General features: G+C 38.9%; 1 protein-coding gene across 1 annotated transcript in view; it reads left to right on the forward strand.

The window, feature by feature from the left end:
- Window positions 1-537: 537 nt before the first annotated feature.
- The window catches only part of LOC146316305 (uncharacterized), a 28568-nt gene continuing 12330 nt past the window's right edge, over window positions 538-16775 (forward strand). Inside the window, exons 1-2 of the mRNA XM_084735135.1 lie at window positions 538-1263; window positions 16385-16458. Of these exons, the coding sequence (XP_084591261.1) occupies window positions 16393-16458 (66 nt within the window). The 5' untranslated portion in view covers window positions 538-1263; window positions 16385-16392. The remainder of the gene's footprint in view (window positions 1264-16384; window positions 16459-16775) is intronic.

Here is a 16775-nt window from a genome sequence, read left to right on the forward strand (position 1 = left end):
GAGGAACTGACCATTTTGAAATAGTAAGGTAAACACAGGTGTTAGCAATGATACCAATTAAGATTTGTTACACTCAGGTCAAACATAAGCAAGATGCTGTTATTGTACCTGTTGACTTACTGGAACTTAATTAGTATGACTGGTGACACCTGTGTTTCCGTTGTACTATTTTCTATCAGTATGGCTGTCGTGTTATTAAATCATTAGTTTGTTTCCACATTAAGACCATAACTTCTGGTGATTAGCCCATAACTAAACCTTGCTTTAGACTTTACAAGTGAATGTAATGTAATGTATATGTAAATCCATCGTCCATTATCACCTGTATCTTTGGTCCAGCAGGGGGCGCAAGGTGACATTTTTTGTCACAGAGTTTATCCATCCTACTAGTTTCCTTGAAACTACTTATTTTAACGTTAAAAACTCTCTAGTAAATGATTAAATTCTTAAACAATATGTATGTCAGTTTTAGGTAAGCGTACATGAACCTTTGTGTCACCATATTCATTACATTAGTAGGAGAAATTTCTGCGATCAGCTAGCAAAACTACACCTTAAAATAAATAAGGCGGCAGTATAATCCCCCCGTTATTTAAATGCCGTTTTTGTGGTAACAAAAATACGGTGAGTATATCTTCCTGTCCTTTAGACCCGTTCCTGTACAACAAACACGGAACTCAGTCAGAAGCCTATGGTTCAAACTTTCTGAGAGGTCGTATGTAGAAGGGAACTCCAGACCCGCGAAAGATCTCGCGAGAGTGATTATTTTCAACAAAACCATGATTTTTCCCTGACCTGTTTTTTTTTTTTTTTTTTTTTTAAATCCCAAATCCTACCCAGATTTTAAACACGGCATTATCGGGTTATAAAAGTGAAAAGCTTTTTACAGCGTGTGCTCTTTCAAGAAACACAATCTCGCAGGAGCTTCACAAAAGGGGTTCCCCTCTGGACAGGACGTAGTGAGAGACGCGCCTCCTCCCGCCGCTGCTCGTGCGCGTGCGTGTTGCTGTCACTGGTGTGTAGGTGCCTGGCAGACAGCTGCAGACAGCTCTCGGCATGTGGAAGTGGGCTTGGGGGGGGTGAGTCTGACCAGCATCGATTTCAGCGAAGCTAGTCGACAGTCGTGGGCAAGTCTTCGATACAGTGACAGCGTTTGGGTGACGGCTCCCTTGGACGGCGAGGGGGAGGATGAGAATAGTGGATTTTGTTTCTTCTCGTAGGTTCAGCAGCGCAGCAGAAGAAGAAGGGAAGTCACTCAAAAAGGTAAGCTGCGACGACGCTTTGCTACACACTGTTTACTCTTCACTCACTTCACAGTTATTAGCGCTGGGGACGCCACTACATGGGTGGCAACAGAAGACATGTCGCCCGTGTCTCTTCATGTGGTCCTTTTGTGTTTTTACAACTTGGCTGATACACTACAAAGCAATAAAGGAAGCTACACCTAATTGCTCCTCGCGCGTGTACCGCTCCGGATAACGTGCGCTCGTGATTAACAAGAAATGAGAAATTACGTTGACTTTTATTCTGGGAACAGTCACATTTTACCGAGTAGATGGCGAGCCAAACAAACCATCTGTGGTGAGGACAGTGAATGAGCGCTTCTCCAGGGGAATTTCTCATTTTGCATCACTCTTCATGGGCTTTCCAGCAGTTAAATGGCATGTTTAACTCCTGGTAGGTAGGTGAGTGATGTGGCTATAATGCTATTTGCCTCTATGTCCTTCATTTTCTGGTTGTCCTCTCAAAAAAAAGTGTCTCCTGTTTGGTTGAGATGTCTGTGTATGAAGCCAATTCTTGATCTTCGTCAGTCTTGACGAGTGTCCGACTTTTATTGGATTTATTTTAGAAAGGTAAATTAAAAACAATCCGATATCGATATATCGACTGGTATTTTCCACAAGGCGGATTTAGATGGGTGGCAACTGCCTCCCCTAAAATATGCCTTTCTACCCTGGCTTTCTACACAGTTTCGGACAATATGCATGATCTGTCTATCTATTAGTGCTGTTATTGATTCACATTCATTTTAAAAATTAATTTAGTGATATGGCTCTGGGCTATAGGCAAAATGCTTTTGTTCAGTGAAAAAAATACATGTACTTGGAGAAAAATGTCTGAGGATTTGGTAATGGCCACCAGACATTTCTATTCAATGCTCCAGTCATGTGCCTTGATAATGTTTATTTTTTTAACGTAAAATATCTTAATGTAGTAATGAAGTCTCGATGCCACCCTCTTGCCACCCCATGAATATGTGTCAAGATCCATCTCGATTCTTTATACAGAATCTAATAGAATATACACATAAACACATATTGTGCAATGATCCCTCAAACACTTGTGACAAAGGTATGTAATGGAGGCAGAATATTTTACAGTTCAACAATAAATGTAATTGTTCAAATGATATTAGAGCAGTGAAACTGTAAACTTTATTCTGGGTTTTTAATAATTATAAATAAAGTAATACCAATAGAGCAAAATATATGTATACGTTATACCTGAATTAAACTTATAAAATATACATACATTTTAAATTAATTTTTACATTGTGGGTGTGAGACAAGTGTCAAAATCAGGAACCCTACTGCTGACTGAGATAACAGGTATGTTTTATTTCTAAAAGGAGACAGTTCGTGCCATTTGCGAAATCAGGGTTTTACCCTGCACAGCCCACTACAGAGACCACAGATGCTCCAGCACGCAGAAGTAGGCCAGTTACTGGTCTGTATGTCATGTCATGCCATGCGTGGTCCCCTCTGGAAGGTTAACTGGGCATCTCACTGGTTTGCACATGGAGTGGGGGAGGTTACAGACAGTCTGAGTGAAAGATCTCCAGCAGGATTTAGCCTAGCTCTCATCCTCTGCCAGATGTCTGGTGGTCATTGTTTTACTACCCCCCACCCCATTGTGTTTTTGTTTTCTGTGTAGTGTGGCAGATGTGTATGTCCTAGGCATTTCCCTACATTTTAAATATGCACTGTCATTAATTGGTGTATAACACAGTATATGAAGGAAGACGAAGGAGACAGGTGATGTGCTCATGCATGTTTGCAGTCGTGCTTATGGATGCACAGGATCTAATCATCTCAGTGCAAGTCTACAGTCTTCAGACTGTCATCTTACAAGCTTCTTATAACAAACAGTTATTTTTTGCTTAGCTGTGCATGCACATGCCTATAAGCCTACAGTAAAGTCTTGGAGCGTTTAATATATATTTTTTTATTGTTGCTATGTTCAGCCTTTAGTCCGTGTGTCACATTGTGTGACATGGTGGTTGTGGTTTGAGGAGGTGACAGCACTGATGCTATACGTTTGTGTGACGAGTAGCATGTGAGAGCCCCCCACGCATCCCTCAGCATTTCTTGTTCTTTCATTGAGTCTTTCTCTCTGGTCTGTCTGTTGTCAAATGGTTTGATTTCTGTTAAAACCAGGAAACTTTTCACACAGTAAACTTTTGAGAGGTAAAGTTTCAATGAGTCAACCAATTAACCAACCTTCAAATCAAGAAAGACCTAAACGAAATGGGTGCAGATGGAATTTTTACTTGTTGAAAGCTTTTATACACTTGAATGTGCTCTTGAACAATGATCTGACTGCCCTCTTTGATACCAACAGGATGTGAGCCACGTGTGAGACAGAGCATGTGAGCCCTTATTTTGTTTTTATGGTGAATGGACCTCAGTTTGCAGCATTAGGCCTTTTTAGCTCTCCCAGAGTTGATGATTAAAGTCTTTTTGATCTTTTTTCTACTGTAAATCACTACTTATTTCACTTTTAGGCATTGAAATGAATTGATGTAATATTTATTTCCTGGATGAAATCATCATAGCAGCATTACAAATAATAAGTTATGGTAAAAAAAAAAAAAGAACAAAAAAAAAATCCAGAATTTCTTTTCAGTGAGTTTTCTCCTGACTAAATATCAGTGTCTTACCTTTAACAAATTTAATGTCCGTCTTTTGTTCTCTCATTATAACTCTTGTCAAGAACCTTCATTGTATTCTGTTGTGATAATATTATTTCACTGAAGTGGCATCAATAGCCTTTTTGTCAGGCTGAATGGCGGCTTTATGATAGATGTCAAAGGCCTGCAAACACGCCGTTTTCTAAACAGAAAGAAGACAGAGAGGCTTTAGCCCTGCTGTGACTCATGAAATGTCTAAGAAAATCCTGAAATTCTAAGTAACTGGATTGGCAAACATTACCTGGTGGAAAAGCACAAGTTAAGATAGCAGAATAGTCATCCAAAAGTAAAGAGTTTTTTTTTTTGTTTTTTTTTTTTTTAAGATTTTGCAAAGTTAGGATGCTCCTGTAATACACATTCCATACACGTCCTATCTTAGGACATGAATGTTGACTTAGGAACTGAGATAATCGGCATGTGTTTTGTTTTGTTTTGTTTTTTTCCTAAATCAGGTCCTAACCCTAATTACTATAGTTGCCAAACTGTTAATATAGGATCTACAGGGTAGGACATTTCTATAATGGAGCCACTGGAACCTATCTCAGTGTACATAAAGTGATTTGCAGAGGTAGACCCTGGACAGGTCGTCAGTCTGTTACAGGACTCCAGTCACACTCACAGTAACACCTACGTGCTATTTCAAGTTTCCAGTTCAACAAACCTGCATGTGGTGTGGAGTGTGGGAGGAAACCCTTGCAGACACAACATGCTGACCGGTGGATTTGACTTTGCAGCATGACATTGCTCATGATATTTCTGATTTAATACTTTCATTCCCACTACCACAATGATGATCATCATTCATCACTATTTGCACTTATTTATAGGATATTCATACACAAGATATACAGAATGTATACAAGCATTTTTTTCATATAGCGGTTTAGAACAGAGTGCTCTAGGAATGAGTCCAAAAACCCAGAAATGAATTTCCATTTTTGCACCTCTGGTTCCCTCGTCTCAAAGTAAATGAGTTGTTTGAATGGGTATGTTTTGTTCTATTGCACAAAGTATGTCGGTAAATAAGACAGCTAATAACAAGTGGCTGAGTGAGACTACAGATGTTCACATGGACATTAAACGCTATCATGCCGAACACTAATCACTCAGTGGTGGTGATGTTAAAGTCGTGCAACTTTTTGATAGCATAAAGTTAGGTTTTTACTTATGGTGATTACATTTGTTCTTCAAAAATCATAAAAGTGGTGTTCATTTGTTAAAATTATCTGACTGCAAAAAAGGTGTAACTATCATAAACTTTTGTTTGCTACACATCTTATCTGCACAAACCCAAAACCAATGGAAAATTCCAATTTGCTTTTTGTGGAGAGATCCAGTGCGATGCTAAATTTCTGTTGGCCTATATGTCTTGCAGCACTCTATTGCCATGAGTGCGAAAGTGATTCAATGAATAATCAATTAGTCAATCAACAGGAGATTAATCACCAGCAATTTAGATAATCATTGATTTTTTTCGGTAACTTTAAAAGAGAAAAATCAAGTTTCACTGGTTGAAGCTTTTCAAAATAGATTGTTTCTGCTTTTCTGCTCTTTTATTTATATCATTAGATTTTGAATATTTTGGTCAGACAAAACAAGCAATTTGAAGATGCTACCTTGAATTTTTATTACCTAAATATGACTCAATTATTCAATGAAATGACAGGTTAGTTGATGATTAAAAATAACCATTAGTTGCTTGCCACCCTACTTGCCACACAAAATGGCAATCATACTGAATACTGTGTTGGTCCATTAGATTCAGACTGTCAGAAACCAGTGTGAAATTTGCATGAGCTGAGTTTGTCTTCAAATTAGCCAAACCTATTCCACACACACTCTGTCGTTAGTGAAATTGAGGTCACACTTGTGTTGAGATTGTAGTTTGTCACTCAGGCTGAAAATAGCTACACCACTGAGGAGATGAGTGATAGCTCTATGGGATAATAGCCCAAATAGTTGTTTGTCTTTTGGCATTTCTATAAAGGCTAAATTGGGCCATCTTGGAATTTCCCCTCTATGATTGTCTCTAGCTTGTCTTTTTTAGATGCCACTCAGATTTGTTTTTGCTCCAAATACTTAACCTCTCTCTGTTGTTGAAACATGATGAAATCAGTTTCTCTTCAGCGTAAGACTCCTCCCCTTCTTTTACCATAATCCTCTGCTTCTGTGCTTGTAAACATAATTTGAACATGAAAACTGTGATGCCAAATCACAAGTGTGATTGAAGCAAAGCATCATTCCTGCTTAGCTTTTGACTCGAGACCAGCTGACTTTGGCCCTGGCTGGGCCTTACACAGTGGGCCGTTACATGCTGTGTTTGAGTGTTTGAATTATTTAATCAGTTTGGCTTTGTGAAAACCTTAGCAGTGCTGTGGGTTTGTGCAGTAATAGTGTATGATCAAAGAGTATCAGATCTCAAATTGTTGTGAATTTATTGATCACCTGACTTGATCTCAGTCCAGTGACGGTGGATTGTATTACAGAAAGATTTGTGAAGTTTTAAAAGGGATAGTTCACATCAAATTAAAAGATACATATGTCTTGCTATACATCCATGTAGATTGTTTTGGTGTGAGCTGCTCAATTTTGGACATATCAGCAGTAGAGATGTCTGCTTTCTCTCAATTATAATAGGACTAAATAGCATTTGGCTTGTCATGCTCAAAGCACCAAAAAAAAAAAAAAAATGCATAGGAAAGATTCAACACCAGTGTCTCTTTCCAGAAATCATGACCCAGTTAATCAAGATAATGCACTAGGACTGCAAATAATGACTTTTTTCATTGTTGTTTATTTTCTCAAGTAATTGCTTAGTTGTTTGGTCAATAAATTGTCAGCAAATGGTAAAAAATCTCAATCACTGTTTCCCAAAGCCCAAGATCACATCCTCACATGTCTTATTTTGTCCACAACCCAAAGACATTCAGTTTACTGTCATGGAGGAATTTAGAAAATATTCACATTTAAGAAGCTGAAATGAGAATTTTGAATGAATTTTAGAGTTTTGGACATATGGGCCATAGAGTTGTCTGTCCTTTTCTCAAATATAATGGGACTAAATGGCACTTGGCTTGTGGTATTAAAAGCACCAAAAACCCACACATTTGAAAAATTAAACACTAGTGCCTCTTTCCAGAAATCAAGTTAATCAACAGACCTTGTTATGAGCAGTTTCATGTACGAGCTACTTCCTTTCTACAGTAGAATCTACTGGAACTACTTTATTTCTACTAGAGAGAAAGTAATTCCTACATGGTCTGTAGATTAGCATTATTAAAATAATACCAATAGAGCAACATTACATTATTATTAGATGTAGCACTAAAGGACAGAGGAAAATATGCATTTTTGGTTTAGGGGTGAACTGTCCCTTTCAGGATATTTGAAAATGGTTAGCTACAAGATGGAATTTGAACAACATGACAGTCAGCTTGAGGTTGCATAACCTTCCTAAGCATTTCCCTTGTGCATTTCTTAACCGTGCATTACTGATTGTTCAACTTCACATTCAAATACTAGTTTACAAAGCTTTTGTAATGTAATAGCATTAGGTCTTTAAACTCTGGATGAGAGCTTTCCTCTGGCTTTACTGCTAGTATTATGACTCCATCCTCGCTAGGAAGAGGAACCATTTATGAGAATGTGGCTTTCTCAGCAGGGTCCTGTGGTTTTGTGTTTATGAATACTGTTCCCTTGACATTCCTGTCCTCCTCATACCACCCCTTGAAAAAGTGCTGTCACTCTGGGAAACAAGCCCTCTCAGGCTGGCCCACTACTTCAGCATCTGAAACTTTGTGTGGTCATTGTTATATTTAGACACCCCCCTCCCCCCAGGTAACGGGGGAAACAGCAGCGAGGACCAGAGATGGTTCCCAGGCTGGGTCAGGTTCAGAGTGAGTTGATGTAGAGCTCCCTTCCTCAGACTCCAGCCTGTTATTTCCTTTTTTTAAGATGGGGAAAAGGTTAGGTAATCTGCGTTGGTGAATCTGTGTTCTGTGTGCTCAGCTTTGGAAAAAACGATAAAGCAGACTGACAGTGGTAGTACAGAGTGGAGCGGGACAGAAAAGCCCCTTGGGGACAACAAGCTATTCTGAGCCTTGTGCTTTTCCCCAGTCCCTGTTCTCTGGATGTTTCGCCCCTGGGTCACAAGTCTCTGTCGTTGCTATTTTCTATGCATAAACACAAACACTACAGCCGTACAAAAGAATCGGAGGCAGACAGAGGAAAAGAGAGGCTCAGACAGCAAGAAGGACAAGGAATCTCTTGTTGAGGAGAATTTGTAGCTGACCATCAAGGCTTAACATCAGTTTTCTCTCCTTGTTCTTAAGTTGATTTCTTAGTTTATGTGGTCTCAGCGGTTGCTACAATCCAGTCAAGAGTAGTTTTAGTTACTATACTATTTGTCATGCTTTACTGTGAGTCAATAGCCACTATGTAAAAGTCCTGAGAGGACCCACTGGGGAAAGGGTAAACAATTGGCCATTGTCAATGCACCCTCACACCTGCAAAACACATGTTTGGTAACACTAGATGTTTTATATGTCTGAAAGGTGATGGTATTGAAGTGTCTTCTTGGTATATTGTCATATTGGTCATTACAGCAAACAAGATAAAACTTAGTAGTATAACATTTTTTTTTTACACCATTCATTCCTCATTTTGTATTATGCACTCATACTGAATCACTGTCTGTCTTGCACTGGAGCCTCAAGCGTATATCAAGATTGAGCAGCTTCACTGTATTTCGAGTTCCATCTGGACTCCATACCATCCTTTAAAGAAAGAGACGGCTGTTGAACATCTCATACCAGCCTGCTCGGATTTCCTGTGGGGTGATTTTGAGATATTCTTAGTCGCTGAGGGGCTCCTTTTTTATAATATGACTTTGTTTTAGTGGCCAAATCGACATTGTTTTGAAAGGAAATTAAAAAAAGATCTGTAGAGGACAGAACAGGAGCTACTTTATCATTAATTCTAAAGCTTCGTCCCCTTCTACACATTGGAACACAAAGAAATAAAACATTTCTGATACATTTCTCACTACTACCTTACCCCTGCTGAAAATAAAGAGACCACCTCATTTCTCTCTCTGTCTCTCTCATATTTTGTGCTTCTTTTTGACATATGCATGCTTACATGCACACAGTGAGTGTCTGACACCCATTAAAAACTGGAGCTCTGAAGCCATCTGGGACTTCAGACTTCTTCATGTGGAAATTAGAGCCATGTGGTCGCTTGTTAGTCTCCTTCCTTTTCTGTGCTGGAATGATATGCTTGTTCTCCACAATCATGAGCCTGCGGCATTAAGCTAATGTAACAACAGGGATAATAACATAGAATGCATTACAAGACATTCTTTGAAGTTCATTGCTACATGTTAGTAATGACTGCAGTAATTACTGAAATGATTACTTGTCCACGGGTCCCCCAGTCAAAAGACGTACAAAACCACCACAATCACAAAAGTAGCAAATGTAATGTGTTATGATATCTTTAGACTAGTCTTTTATAGACACCATAACACTGTGCAATCACATTCAGAATCATAGATGGGATTTAGGTGGCCTGGCATTGCCAGATGAACTTACAAATGTCTGATCACTCTGACCGAATTAAAACATCAGCTTGGCAGATTTGTTTGGTTCCCAGAATAGGATTTAGGTATACTGGAGACGAGGAGAAAATGATTCAAGCACACAAATGAAGGGCATTTGATAAGGCTTTCTGTTGTTTGGTTGGTTCATTTTACGTATAACCAAAATAAACTGGTATTTTCTTTACATTTAGTACTTGGAGGTTGCTAATTTCAGACCCCAAGGTAAGGTAGTCTAAGCATCTGCAGGACAAATGATGATTTATAATACATGCTGATAATAAATGACACAGATGTACGATAGGAGAGGCGCAGTCTGGGAGCATGCTCTGTGAGGTTAACCAGGGTGAATGAGTACATGGCCCGGGCTCGTCTGATCTCAGAGCCAGAGCATCCTTTGGCTGACCATGCACTGACTAATCATTCAGTGGTCAAGAGAACTAAGCATCTGTCATCTTCTCCTTCATCACACCATCAGCAGTTTGGGGAGAGGGTTTGAGTGTCAGAGGCAAAGAAGATGCTGTATGAAAAAATATATCTGAGAATTTGATAAATCTGCAAGTAGAATGAAACAGCATGGAAGGAAATCTCCAACCTAGTAAGTTCAGTTCAACTTCTATCTGTCCGTCATTCGGTTGGTTGAAGCTTTCCTCACCCTGATGTAGTTTCACTTCAAGGTTTCGGTTCAGGATGGTTGCCCACTGATGCACACATACCGTACATATATACAAAATAAATATGTGGCCCATACCTAACCCAAAGTATCAGTCCAGTTTGTGTAGCCTGCTGCTCTCAGAGTTTCCAGGCTCCTACAGTTGGTTGTTTACTGCCAGACTCCCTCTAATCTCAAGCTTTCATTCTGACTTTGCCCTTGTATAATCTTCTGTCTTAAATCTGACTGCTTCTCAGATTAAGATTGATTATAGGCCAAAACAGAGATGATTATGGATCAAGTTAAAGTAGAAATGCACTGTACGTAGAAGGGGACTTGTGCTTTATCGTCACAGTTCAGTAGAGCAAAAAGAAAACAAGTAGCATGTGACTGTTAAAGGGAAAATTCAGCAGTTTCCTTGTGTTTATGTATATTTTGCAAAACAAGATATGTAGTTCACTGAGCGGTTTCACACAAAACCAAGTGGCACTACAACAAACTGGGACATTCTTATCTTGTAAAATTATGTTTTCAATTTATTATTCGTCTCCAACCATTGAATACTGTTCAAAATTTTTACAAAGTAAGGTCCCGTGGGACACACCGGAAGGGGTGGAACTCAACCTCTCTTTAGCCTTTAGCTCTAAATGCATCCAGTGACACAGTGAACAACAGATTTTACAGCAGGAGAACTTTTTGTTTCACTGCAACACACACTAAGGAACTCAGTGCTTCAATTGACTACATTTACCATCAACACTGGCTGGACTTTGTAATGAAAGCACCAGATTTTCCATTTAAAAACTTCAGTGTAACAATTGCATTTAAATTTAATGTTATCAGTTTACATTTTTTTGTGTAAACAACTGCTAAAAATATTGCACAGATACTTAGGGATGTGTGCGCCCAATGAATTATAGCCCAATATTGGCTTATCCAACTATATCAATCTATATTTGTATCAGTATAGTTGTATTTTTTTTTTATTTTATGAAATTGATGAACATTTGAAGACTGTCAAGAGTCAGACCTGTCCATTGTCTTTGTTGTCATAGTGATGTCAATTGGATTTGAAATGGTTGGTTATCGTACTGGTATCGGCCACGAGAAGCAGGTAATTAACGGATATCGTATCAGCTGAAAACATCCTTATTGTGCATCCCAACTGATATTGCAATGCATTTTTATTTTTACGTTTTTGTTTAAAAAAAAAAAGGCTCAGCCAGCTTAAAAATCTCTAAAACAAGAATAAATTGTCTTTTTGGTCACCATGCAAAGTCTGGCTTACAGCTTTACTCCTTGTAAGTCTTTGCGATAAAATTACTTGTCCTAATAAGTTCGTCCTTATTAAACTCTGATGATTTATGTATATCAATGACAGCCTGAGACATGTTGGTCATAATCTAGTGCCAGAGTGTAAAGACACAAGATATTTATAGATAGGAAATTTTATGATAATCTGTATCAGAAGTGTTAACTGCTGCATTTCTGTTTAAAACCATGCTATTAGCTGGATGTGATTCAGAATGCTTTGCAAGATGTTTGTGGTTACAACAGTGTACTGAGAGCTTATATAGGCAAGCTACATTTAGAGCTCTATGTCATAACAGGAAATGATGTCACCTAGGCCCCAGGCTTAACGTCTTGTATCCTGTAAGAAGACAGGTTATCAAAAGTATAGCCATACAGGAAAGAGTCTTCTCATTGCACAGTCAGTGTCTTAAGCTATCTCAAATTCAAGCCCACTGTCTAAAGACCCCCACCTACCACTTTCTCACCAGCTCTGCCTCGCTGTGCCCACATTCTGACAAACGTTCAGAAGGATTAGTATTCAGGGGGTTTTATGTAAAATCTCTGAATCTGAATACTTATTAATGTGTCTTTGCACTTCACTCCCAGCTCCCCCAGGTGTGATGTTTAAATGTCTTTGCGTGATTTCTCTCCTACTCTCTGACCTTTTCTGCTCCTTACTCACTTTTTTCCTCCAGCTTCCATCTGTTTGACACCCCGATCTCCACCACAACCAGCCACCTTTCTAGTCACCACTTGAAAACAGCAGTTCTAAGTAGATTTCTTTGAACCAACCGCAAGATGTAATGTTCTTGACAGAGTGCCATCTGAGGTCGGCCTTAGCTCTGCTGGTGACTCACAACCAAAATACCAGCAGTGTTAATGTGAACTGACCACCCTGTGGTATTACTCACATCTTTCCTGCTGACTACAAACACCAAGTCTGGATAATTTGAGGCTTTGTCAGTAACAGGGTTTTCCTTGGTTGGAGGATTTTGTTGTCAGACTCTTTGCAGTTCTCATTGAACCTGTTGTTGAAGGAGTGGCGGTCGCTGGTTTCCTTTTCTTCCTGACCCCAAAACAATACTATCAGCAGTCGGGAGACTCAACACAGGAAATAAGCAGCAGGGACCTAAAGATGAAGCATAACAGACCTTTTTACTAGGGGTCTGTATTGGGAAGAATCTGGTGATCTGATATGTATCACAATACTGGGGTTATGATTCAACATATCGCGAAATATAGTGATACTGTAAGCAAGATGATGTATTGCTATTTTTAATCTAATTTCCAGCACTGTCAGACCAATTTCAAGGCTGCTCCCGAGCCTTAGTCATGTTTTACTTAAAATATTTCTCCGAACTCCTATTAGTCATGCGTTGCCATGTCCTGTCTTGACTTTTATTAGCCTATTCATCTGAGATATGAGAAACGTAGCGAAGACCATAGGAAAGATTGTTTTATGATAATAACCTTATGATAATGATGATTAGTAGCATAAACACAGACCTAAGTATTGGCTCTGTCTGGTATCCGTTTGCTAACAGAAATATTTTTAGTGTAACATGTTTATAAACACATATAAATATGTTATAATAAATTTATAACAATGAAGTGTTTTTGTAAGTAGAAATGAAGATATTTTTAATGTGTGTAATATAGACTACGGTATTTATCAACAAATATAAATTACTTTTATGAATACACATTTTATATTATTACAACTTACTATATTTTCATTCATTATCCATCTATACACCAGCTTCCACCTGGGGGCTACAGAATGAGTTTGACATAATGTACATTAATAAACATCTGGTTACAGTCATATGTCAGTGTGCTGTACACCACTACAAAATACGTCCTTACATTCATTTCTTCTGTAAGACTTATCTCTGCAGTCTTTTAAATGTAGCCTGCTAAGTACTTTATTTCATGATCATATCATATACAGAAGGCAGGGTTAGAGCCATATAATGGCACCACCTCGCAGGCAGTTTACTCAGCTGTTCTGAAAAATATGTTGATGTCTCGAAAAACCCAAAATAGTTTAACCTTAGATGGGCGAGAAAAGGGAAATTGTTAAAAGGACAGAATAGAACAGCAGAGGCCACTTGTTCAGTGGTCTGGTTTCGCTGACCACCTGTCACACAAGAGACTCAGCTGTTGTTTTGATGGAGAGCGCTGGATGCTGGGGTTTTAGAGATCAGGGATTAGGTACCTGATGAGAAAGAAATAACACATCACTAACATCTTTAATGATAGGTTGTGATTAGGGCTACAGTTGATTATTTTCATTATAGTTTAATCTGTCAGTTTTTTTAATCAATTAATCAGTTGTTTGGTCCAGAAAATAGTGAAAAATGTTGATCAGTGTATCCCTGAAGGCCAAGATGACATCCTCAAATGTCTTGTTTTGTTCACAACCCAAAGATATTCAGAAAACATTCACATTTTGAGAAATAAATCAAAGAATTTAAGGATTTTAAAAAATGCTCAAAACCATTAATTGAATAGTTGTCAATTAATTTAGTAATCAAATAATAATCCATTAAGCAATTAATCGTTGCAGTACTACTCCTGATTGTAAGAGAGGCAGAAGGAACCATGACTTTGACCCCTGTCTGATTTAGTTGTTTTTTTGTTGTTAGAAGGTGATTATTTTTCATGCTACTTACTTACTATAGTGTATACACTGAGTGGGCATCATAAAGGTTCAACCCTGGATAAATGGCTCACTTAGTAAAAGCTACAGTGTGATGATGCCCTACAACCTTAATTTATCTGTGAGTGTGCCAAATGTCACATGGCTTGAGACGTGTCCTAGTCAGCACAAAGCGACAGGGTCTGTAGGGAAAACTTAAAGGGTCTTTGTTGAGGTGGCAGGTGCTTTGACACCTGTTGCTGCAAGGCATGCCAGACATATATACATGCCGCCTGAGGCCTCAGCTGGCTACACATGCTGTCAAGCGTCAGTGAAAGTATTCCTCAGTGCACGCAATTTAGTGCAACAGGCTCGCCTGTACTTCTGTTGAAGAAAGACTATAATACCTCTTATTTCTTTCCTGTTTGTTCAGAAAATTTCATTTGAATCTTTTTAGCTTGGGCTTCTGTCCCATGACAGTATTTAAGGTTGCAGCACAACAAAGGCCTTGCTGTCTAACTTGTTTCTTAAAATAAAGTCCAAAACGAAGCAGGACCTTAACCCTGATGCTTTAATGCCTACAAACAGTAGTTTTAAAGAGTGCGAGTGGCCTGGGTTTTGTATCTGTTTCTTTTATCTCCTGTCATCCCACTGTGCCTGCTGGGCATAACTGGCATACTCTTCATATCCAAACATCATGCTAAGATGCTGACCTGGCAAAGGGGTGGTGAGGCTGTTCTCTCTTGGGTGATTATTTTGTTCTGACAACTGCTTAACAGTTGAGCCTGCTGCCAGAGCACATCAGCCCGGGGAAGGTTAGAGGCAGACTTAGGGGCGCAAACTGAGGTCAGGTAGGGGTCACACTGTCAGACAAAGGGAGGGGGTGAGGCTCCACAAGCATCAGTTCTGGTCTCACCAACAGTTCTGGCCTCATGGGCTCAGGCCAGTCTGTCGCTTTCCTGCTTCTTAAGTATTATCAGTTAGCACCAGTGCGGCTTTGTGCACACATGCAGAGGCATAGATGACTACATACATGTACGCCGCGCGCACACTAGAGACATAGAGTCCCATGACTGTCACTCTATGTCACACTTCATACATGCCTGTCATGACCCACTGGCCTACTCTGACTGTCTGCTTGAGATTAACCCTCAAACAGCCTTGAAAGGATGCACGGATCGAAATATACATGCTTTCTCTCTCTCTTAGTACTTTTTCCAGTGATCACAAAGTAATAAATCTGTGTGCATCTGCCCTAGAGGCACGCCAGGGGATTATTGGGTTGTTTTACACTGTATTTATGAACACCACAGTCAAGAAGGGAAAGCTTCTTTGGAACTATTTCCCTGCACAGATTATTTCACATTGTTAGAGGCTTAGAGGTTGAGTATAAACTGTACTGATCCACTCACAGACTGACCTAAGCTGCTCTTATCAGACAGAAATTATTGGATTTATAACATGAAATTTAGACAAATTTTGAAAGAAAGTGAAGAACAGGCTGTTTTTAAAAGTCAGTGATGTAACATACCATCTACAAAATCAGATCTAACATCATAACAAAAGCCCACAGGCTGATAAACATCACTTCACACTAATAATCTATGAACTCATCAACTGTTTTGTCTGCTGAAGTTTTGGATACACTAACAGGAAGTTTGTGATGGCCTCGTGGTTTTGGTCTTTACATTGTGGCTCCTTATAGTCTCCAGCATGCTACATGCAAAGTTTATTTTTAAAGAACAAAATGTGATGTAGGCCTTATAAGCCCATGGTATGATATATAATAGGTTTTGATGGTTGATGTGTCAAATTTCTATAATTTGACAAATATGTCACCATGATAGTTGAAAGCCCTGGCCACACAGGCCACTAAGCCACAAAATTTGGTGGTGATGTCTGTTCTATGGTCTGCAAGTACCTTCTGTTATTCTGCTAGATGTAATGAACATTTCTTAAACAAAAGAGTATTCACATGACCAACTGTAGGTTCAGTCAGAATCTGTCCTCACCACATAGGCATGCCAAAAACATTTCATCATTCACATTTCAAGTATTCCATTCCACAACATGATGAATCCATTTTATGCCTTGTAATAACTTAATGTATGTGATCACCTCTCCATATTCCACACACACACACAGACACTAAACAAACACCAAACAAACATTTACAAATGTAAATATCTGTTCTGATGATTATTAATGACATTTATTTCCTCTTCTTTCCAGATTTGGACATGAAGAAAGACATAGACACATTGATAGCAGAGGAACGCGCTGAAATCATCGATAAATATGACAAAGTAAGTGTGTGCACAGAACTACCATCAACTGCCTCTGACGATAAAATAGGTGTGGTAACTTACACATCAACAAATCATCATGGTTCAGTTAGAGGAAATTGTACAACTAAGTATTTTTCTGCTTTTCTTTTGGACAGATTTCTACCATTGCCAAAGTTCAGGTACTGTCAGTGTAGCAAAATTCATAAAAGTCCAACCTAAAATGTAAAATCATAGGCCTTTGGAGCATAATATTTTTCAAACAAGGCATTCAGTGTGTATCTGAAGCATCAGAACAGGGCAGTCAATGGTCTTTCTTGTACTGAGAGGCCTTGAGT

This window comes from Lutjanus erythropterus, chromosome 13, assembly GCF_056507025.1.
Source record: "Lutjanus erythropterus isolate fLutEry1 chromosome 13, fLutEry1.hap2, whole genome shotgun sequence".
Taxonomy (NCBI): domain Eukaryota; kingdom Metazoa; phylum Chordata; class Actinopteri; order Lutjaniformes; family Lutjanidae; genus Lutjanus; species Lutjanus erythropterus.